Genomic DNA, 8,822 nt, shown 5'->3' on the forward strand with positions numbered 1-8,822 from the left:
TATTATCACAGAGACACATACATAAAAAGTGTCCGCCTGAAATGTTCAAAAAATACTTCAGCTATGAGACTGTGCTCATTAACATGCTTTCAGCACATAAATTGCAGAATGAGAAAATATTAATGTGACTGCAGCTCTTGTGAATTGCCATTTTAGGTTACCATAGTAACCTATAGGTTTCTGTAAATTTGGTGTAACCAGTGAGATTATTTTTTAACTCCCATTCATGTTCAGTATAAGTTCAGTGGCCATGGTATCATGGAGATACCATGTTCTCTGGACACATACCATGGTTGTGTATCTTAGATTTTGCCTGCGCTTCTACATTCTACATGTGTGTGTGTGTGTGTGTGTGTGTGTGTGTAGACCAAAGCTATATGTTTCAGTGTTTATGTGTGTGTTCATCTCTGATCTCTCTTTTCTCTGTAGGGCTCAGTGTCAAATGAGGGGAAACTGTAATTGGCCCCTGCAACCTGTGGTCTGTTTGTGTCTCCAGTGGATCAAATACACATTCTTCCCTTAATATCCCTGCGTTATATACAAAAGTACACACATTTACGTGCACAACGCCTGAGCCTCATCTCTCTAAGGTGAGAACCACTTCCTTCTGTGAGGTCTTCACTCTATATCAGACCAGATTTCTTCATCTGTTATATGATTACGTTAAATACTTAACCTGGCTTCCACTATCTTTGTGGCTATTCCTCAATCTTTTATGCCATATTTCTTATGGAAAATATTTTCTGTATACTGCAAAACAGCAAATTGGTTCCCCCTTTTTCCTTTAAGGTGTCTGTACTATTAGAAAAACATTTTCCTTTGCCTTACCAAATATTAATATTACTTTTTTTCCCTGTCCATATTGGTATAGAGCCACTAGGAAACTAATGGAACATATTTTGGCGTGATTTTTAGAAATTAACTTCAGTCTTAGATGTTGAGTTGTACAGTCTCTCCACCTTTTTTGGCATAGGCTTCACTATGGAAGCCCGTTTCCACCCCAGAATAAAAAATATAAAAGGTAATTGTGAAATATAGCTTAAAATAAGAAATAAAATCACACTTGTGAGAGTCACAATTATGAACGTTTAAGCAACTGTATGTACGTTTTTACATTTATCAATTTCAAACTCATTGAAATGCTACACTGACTTCTAAGGCGAATGGTGTCTGTTTCTGTAGTATGTAAGCATGTAAGTTTGGTAAAAGGTTATGAAATTCTGTGAAAAGGGTGGATTGCTTTACGGCAGCAACAAATGCATGTATACAGCTATCCATGTAATTCTGACTAATTAAATAATTCCACTCACTTAACTGTAGGGACTTCGAAGTTGCAAAAATACAGAAAACTACATACAGTTGCTTTTAAAGTTTAAACTAATATATACAAGTCATCAGACTACTTTCATCAGAAATAATGATAACATAACCATATCTTTTTCATCCCGTTTTAGGTTTGTGCTTTCTGCATCCTTGTATTGTGGGTGCAGTTACATCTTCCAATCGCATGGAGGCGCCGCAAGCTTCTCCTGACAGCAGCAGTGAGGAATGTACTGTACTAGAGGCTCTGCCTGGCAAGGGAACAGCGCTAATTTGCTCTCAGCACAAAGGAAAAGTGAGAACTGTTTTAATACACACATTCACATAAACACACGCACACACTCACAACACAAAATGATTGCACAGATGGGTGAAATATCTCTCAAAGGCAGTGTTTTTCCCATGAGCATAAGCTTTCTGTCCCAGAAAAACAAGTGTACCCATCTCAGCTGGTTTCTCTATAAATATCATAAGTTAAGAGATGACTTTGTCATCATTTTGTCATCATGTCATCTTGACATTTGTCAAGAAGTGTGCGCATTGGTTAGGGAACATTTACGATGACAGTTCCTACAGAAAACATTTCTCATGTAGCACCTGAAATGTATCCTGATTATTCCCAGAAAAGATAATGAGCTTATTTTCAAGCATCAAGCTTGTAGTCACCATCAATATAAATAGAATAGGATTCATGCTTTATTTAGTCAGATTGATTTTGGTATCACTGACTGCCACTGCATAGTAGTAATGTATAGTTGTGATTCACGTACATGCCTTTATCAATAACCAATAACGATTCAGATGCTTAGGGAACATGTGGTGGCTGTATGTAAGCAATATCACATTAAAATAGTTACAAAATAAGCCTCCACACTGTATGTTTATGTACAGCAAATGTATTCTTTATAAAATATACAGGGAAATAAAAAGCTACATCCGAAATTGAATGCTTCTCTACTATAAATTATGAGAAATCAGTATGCCAAAATAGTATTTTCGATTCCCGTTTTATTTTACTATAGATATATTTAAAATGTAGATAAAGAAAAATACATAATACATACAAAATTTAAATGGCAAATATTATAAAAAATACATTTTACAAAATAGTCAAGTCAAGTCAAGTTTATTTGTACAGCGCTTTTTACGATACAAATCATTGCAAAGCAACTTTACAGCAAATTAAGTTTCTACACTATTTAGCGGTAGCTTATCAGTGGTGACTGTCAGTTAATGTACATATGGCAGAAATGTACGGAAAAATCAATTAAAGACGTAATCAAACAGACGATGAACACTATTAACAGCAATTATTATATGATGCAATAGAAAATAGAACACCCATTGACATGCTTCAGTACATTTTAGAATGGTTTTAAATTTCTGCATTCTTTTTCTGTGCTGTATTTAGGTGTCTGCGTTGTACTGTTTGGCTTGTGAGAATCCATTATGTGTGGACTGTATGAATGGAGAACATGCTGAACACCCCACTGATTCACTGGAAAATATTGTGGACCAACATTTAGTGGCACTGCAGGACAGAGTGGATTCAGCTAAGAACAGGTGCTCCCATGATGCCCATTATGTCATTCACAGTCAAATAAATAGGCTTACAAATAAGAAGGCCGACACAGAATATACACCTCTTGTGCATTTGCTAAATGTTTTTATAATCTGTCAATAAGACCCATTTTGGCACAGATTTTACCTTTCCATCAGTATAGAAAATATGAATAAGTCTGTAGATTACGTGTGGGCGTTGGACTAAGCAAAAAATCCATCTCCTAATTGCTTAATTCATTAATTGATTGCTTATTGATTTACTGTTGTTACTGTGCTCAATAATGGTTGATGGATGAATCGACAAATGAATGAATGGGTAATGGACCTATTTAAATAACTCCCAGGCTTCCTCAGATAAGAGAAGCAGTTCAGTGTTTGAGAGACATTCTGCAGCAGTTGAACTCTCAGCGCAGCTCCATAGAGGAAGACATCCACTCCTCCTTCAGCGAGCTCCACAAAACTCTGGATACACGCAAGAGCGTCCTGCTCATGGAGCTGGAAGTCACTTATGGACTGAAGCAGAAGGTATGTGCACAGAAGACTTAACTCACAGTTGTTTTCAATAGAGTTTCATGCTGCCAAGCTAAGAGCATGATACTCTAATAAGCATTAAAATACATGCGTCACATAATATTGGACAAATTAGGCTATTTTTAATTAGATTAAATATGCATATTTTTGTATACACTATCTTTCAAAAGTTTGGGGTAAGTACGTTTTTTTCAATGTTTTAATAGAAGTCTCTTATGCGAACCAAGGCTCAGTGTTATTTTATTATCACTGATATACTATTATAGTTTTTGTTAATATTTAGAATTAGATTTTATTTCATATTTTCTGTTTTAATTTTAATTTTAGTTGAAGTTTTAGTCAGTTCTAGTTGTGTTTTTGTCATTAAAAAAAAAAAAAAAAATATATATATATATATATATCGTTAGTTATTTTAGTAAAAAACTAAATAAAAACTAAACAAAAATGAGAAATGTTCCCTTGGCAACTAGGTGAAGTAAAAAAAGTTTTAAAAATGTTTTTATGGTTTTGGTTTTAGGTTTGGTTACTGATAATAATAATACTGCATTTATTTGATCACAAATATAGTAAAAACTGTAAAAATGTGAAATATTATGTTTTCTTTATTAATATATTTTAAATGTCATTTATTCCGGTGATGCAAAGCTACATTTTCTGCAGCCATTACCCCACACGTCATGTTATCCTTCAGAAATCATTCTAATATGCTGGTTTTTGAAACATTTCTTCTTCTTATTATTATTATTATTATGTTGAAAACAGTTGATAATATTTTGTGGCTTTTTAAAAAAAAAATCTGGATTTTTTAGTTAATAGAAAGTTTAAAAGAACAGCATTTATTTGAAACTGAAATCTTTTGTAATATAAATGTCTTTGCTGTTACTTTTAATCAATCCAATGTCTCCTTGCTCAATAATAAAAAAAAACTGACCCCAAACATTTAAACGGTCATGTATATTTATTAATTGAATGTTTATTAGCATATATGTTAGTTTAATATAAATAAATAAGACAAGGATACAAATTCTTCTTATCTTTTTTAAATTATTAAATTTTTTTTAAATGTCCCTTCTGTTTAATTTTGTGTATCCTAAAGGTTTTGCAGGCTCAGTTGGACACTCTTCTGCAGGAGGAAGCTGCCATCAACTATAGCTGCAGTCTGACCGGCGAAGCCCTGGACAGGGGAAACAAGGCTGTCATTCTGCAGACCCATAAAGACGTGGGAGAGAGACTCAGTGACCTGGCCAGCCAGGGCCTTCCTCTTCAGCCGGAGGAGAACGACCAGCTGGATCTCATGATGGAGATCGAAGGACTTCGCAAGTCCATCCACAACCTGGGGACTATCGTCACCACCAATGCCGTGGCCAGTCAGACCGAGGCATCAGGTGATGGTCTGGAACAGTGTATTGTGGGCCAGCCGGCAACTGTCGTCATAACCACAAGAGACAAGTCTGGAGGACTGTGTAAGACGGGCATCGCCGTCATCTCAGCAGAAGTCTGTACGCCGGATGGCAGTGTTGCAGACGGCGAAATTGTGAACCTTAAAAATGGAACGTATGAATTCCAATACACGGCGAAGAAAGAGGGACATTTTAGTCTAGCGCTTAGACTTTATGATCAGCATATTAAAGGAAGCCCCTTCCAGTTAAAGGTCACCAGCTCTCCAGATGATTCTTCACCCACCACCACCGCAGCCAATGCTGCATCCACGGGTTCCAGCGATGGTGGGGCACGGAGACGGAGCGCCAAGTCCCCAGGGAGCAGAAGCCGGCAGAAGGGCGTCAGACGGGGAGGAAGCTTGTTCAGCACACCAAAAAAGAAAGTGAACCCGATCGAGGATGACCTCATTTTTAGAATAGGTACATGCAGGAAAATACTAACTCACATGGTTGAATAAATCACAAACTGCTTTTTTCCTGTTGAAAATGCCAACAGCCTCACTAGTTTTGCTGCCTCTTCCATCTAGACTAGCACCAAACAAGGTCTCTGCAGGTTTTAATAAGCCTTAATTCACGTTTTCACAAATAAAGGCCTTAAAAGGTCTTAAATTGAAGCAGAAAGCCTTAAATAATAAAGTCAGGGCATTAAATGTTCATAAAATGTTTATCTTCCTCAGTATTTTTGTTTTGTTTTCCAATACAAATATCTTGCAGTCCTTAAATGAAGATACGTTTACTTGAGATACAATTGAAGGTATGAAGTTTTGTTTTCTGATTAATGGAACAAAATTAAATGAGTTTATACGTAAACAAGAACATATATGTGTTAATTGGGTATTAAAACGTGTTTTTCCTTTGAATTAAGTGTATTTTTCTGAGCCCACTGGCAGATATTTGTTCTTGTTTTAACCATAAACTCACTTCATTTTGATAAATTTAATGCATTTTTGCTGAATAAAAGTATTTCTTTCTTTCAAAAAAAAAAAAATCAATCAACCAATCAATCTTACCGACTCTAAATTTTTGACAGTAGTGTAACTACCATAAACCAGCTTAGACCAACATGGAAATGCATGTTAACACGCATATTTGTACCTCATCTAACCCTTATAAAAACTGAATAAATCCAGAAAATTTTTAGATTACATGAAACTATATTGAAAGTTTTAAACTATACTAATCCTCAAAAAGTACTTCAGAGGTTCTGATATCTTCATCTCAAGTCTTTTACATAACATCTGTTTTATAGGAACAAAAGGGAGGAATAAAGGAGAGTTCACTAACCTCCAGGGAGTAGCAGCTTGTTCAGAAGGAAAAATCTTAATTGCAGACAGTAACAATCAGTGCGTGCAGGTAAGAAGGCCCTGTCATCATCCACTATTTACAAACATGGGAAATGTAGGTACAATATATCTTTATGCAGAATCTGATAACTGAACTCAATCCTCTGTTGATCAGATATTTTCAAATACGGGAGAGTTTCAGAGCCGGTTCGGGGTACGTGGCCGTTCACCGGGGCAACTGCAGCGGCCCACTGGAGTAGCTGTGCATCCAAATGGGGACATCATCATTGCTGACTATGACAATAAGTGGGTTAGCATCTTCTCCAGTGAGGGCAAATACAAGGTCAGTTAAAAGCAGATTTCAGAATTAGTGTGCTTCATTACTAACTGGAATAAAATGCCTGCTGCTTGTCTCTGGAAATAAACGTTCGTTTTATTGACAATATTCTAATTTTTCTGCAGGCTAAGCTGGGCTCAGGAAGGCTGATGGGTCCAAAGGGTGTATCCGTGGATCAGAATGGTCATGTTATCGTTGTGGACAACAAGGCTTGTACTGTTTTCATCTTCCAGCCCAGCGGCAAACTCGTCACTAAGTTTGGCAGCAGGGGAAACGGCGACAGACAGTTTGCAGGTAGGTACAGGTCTACAGCATCTGATGAAGGGCTGCAGACTGCATTGTAACATACAGATGCAAATGATATAAAATGTAGCTATATGATTTGAGTTCATATAATCATGTAATGTAATCATTCATTGTTTCTGTATGAATTTAACCTAGACCTTGCTTTCCATGTAGGCCCACACTTTGCAGCTGTCAACAACAACAATGAAATAATCATCACAGACTTCCATAACCATTCTGTGAAGGTAAGCTTAGGCATGCTGTTTTCTAACAGTGTCAATAGGCAACACAAATATTTCCATGGTGTTACATGAACAAGAGGGTGTATTTTTTTGTCTTTTATTCGTAATGTATAATATTCTGTAATCTATATAATGTTCCTATATATTATTACTTCAAACTCTCTTATAGGTATTTAATGCAGATGGTGAATTCTTGCTGAAATTTGGCTCAAATGGTGAAGGGAACGGTCAGTTCAATGCTCCCACAGGGGTTGCTGTGGATGTCAATGGGAACATTATTGTGGCAGACTGGGGAAACAGTCGGATACAGGTAATGAGTCCTTGTGAAGTTCTGTATTAACTTTGACAGACACAAGAGTAAGTCAATATGAACTCTAACTGCCCTCTGTCTAGACAATCTAGCCAGAAACATTTATCTGGTACCTTAAAATCTAGTGTATAGATATAAAAAAGCATTTTATTAGGAGTAGATCATTTGTAACATTATAAATGTCTTTACTCTCAATTTAATGTCAGTTTAATGAATCCTTGCTGAATAGAAGTATTAATTTATTTCAAAAAGAAAAATCTCACTGACCACAAACTTTTTGAACGGTACTATATAGTTAAATTGTGTATTGTAACGTGATATACATGAATTGAATAAACACAAACATACAAGATTTTGAAAAATCATTCAGAGATCATTCTCTTTCTCAGGTGTTTGACGGGAGTGGATCGTTCCTGTCCTACATCAATACAGCGGCCGACCCTCTCTATGGGCCGCAGGGTCTCGCTCTGACCTCGGATGGCCATGTTGTGGTGGCTGATTCTGGGAACCACTGCTTTAAAGTGTACCGCTACCTGCAATGACTTCAGAGAGACTCTGATCTAAGACGGAAGGAGAATCAAAGTCATACTGTATGCGTCCAAATCTTGCACTTAATGTAATGTAATGGTATTCAATCTCCTTGGTTTTCACATCTTTTTGAATTTGTTACTACTGTCGGAAAACTCTCCTAAGAAGACTAAAGCTTGTTAACACTGTTTATGGGATGCCTTGGAATGCCTTTGCCAGACCTCCACACTCCACACTGTGGAAATACTGAGACGTCAGAATGCATTGGTGAGTGAACTACTACCTAAGCTGAAACTCTGCTCTTGTGTGCTGCATGTGTGGACCATGCATGCACCGCCAACTTTTGGACACATCCAAACCCCATCTGACTTCTAGGATGCTAATAGAACACTATCTCAAAACTTTTGATGAGTTATTGAGATGCTCATAACTGATGCAGCCAAGAGAGAAGACAGCCAACTGTCTCCAAGCTTTAGCATTCCTTCTTTGACCTGTTGGCTCCATTGTTCATGCATCTTACAGTTGACTAATAAACTATTGGTTAAAAGTTTGGAATAATTACATTTTTTTTAATGTAAAGAAGTCTCATGTTAATCAAGACTGCATTTATTTGCTCAGAAATACAGTAAAAACAGTACTATTGTGAAATATTATTACAATTTAAAATAACTGTTTTCTGTTTGCATATATTTTAGGATGTTATTTATTCCTTTTATAGCAAAGCTGAGTTTTCAGCATCATTACTCCAGTCTTCAGCGTCACACGATCATTCAGAAATCATTCTTATATGCTGAAACATTTCTTATTATCATCAACGCTGAAAAGAGTTTTTGCTGCTTAATATTTTTGTGGGAACCGTATTACACTACCATTCAAAAGTTTGGGATAAGTGAGGTTTAAAAAATAAATATAGAATACTTTTATTCAGCAAGGATGCATTAAATGAATCAAAAATGACAGTAAAGACATTTAAAATGTTACAAA

General features: G+C 36.3%; 1 protein-coding gene across 1 annotated transcript; it reads left to right on the forward strand.

The window, feature by feature from the left end:
- Nucleotides 1–433: 433 nt before the first annotated feature.
- Nucleotides 434–8,407, forward strand: LOC107758867 (tripartite motif-containing protein 2-like). Its single transcript, XM_016576699.1, has 11 exons — nucleotides 434–590; nucleotides 1,455–1,615; nucleotides 2,732–2,883; nucleotides 3,228–3,408; nucleotides 4,511–5,273; nucleotides 6,103–6,206; nucleotides 6,312–6,479; nucleotides 6,599–6,767; nucleotides 6,933–7,003; nucleotides 7,170–7,310; nucleotides 7,700–8,407. The coding sequence occupies exons 2-11, from the start codon at nucleotides 1,508–1,510 to the stop codon at nucleotides 7,850–7,852; spliced, it is 2,010 nt and encodes a 669-aa protein (XP_016432185.1). The 5' UTR covers nucleotides 434–590; nucleotides 1,455–1,507; the 3' UTR covers nucleotides 7,853–8,407.
- The last annotated feature ends 415 nt before the right edge of the window (nucleotides 8,408–8,822 follow it).

Source organism: Sinocyclocheilus rhinocerous, unplaced genomic scaffold (genome assembly GCF_001515625.1).
Source record: "Sinocyclocheilus rhinocerous isolate Xijiao unplaced genomic scaffold, SAMN03320098_v1.1 scaffold1435, whole genome shotgun sequence".
NCBI lineage: Eukaryota > Metazoa > Chordata > Actinopteri > Cypriniformes > Cyprinidae > Sinocyclocheilus > Sinocyclocheilus rhinocerous.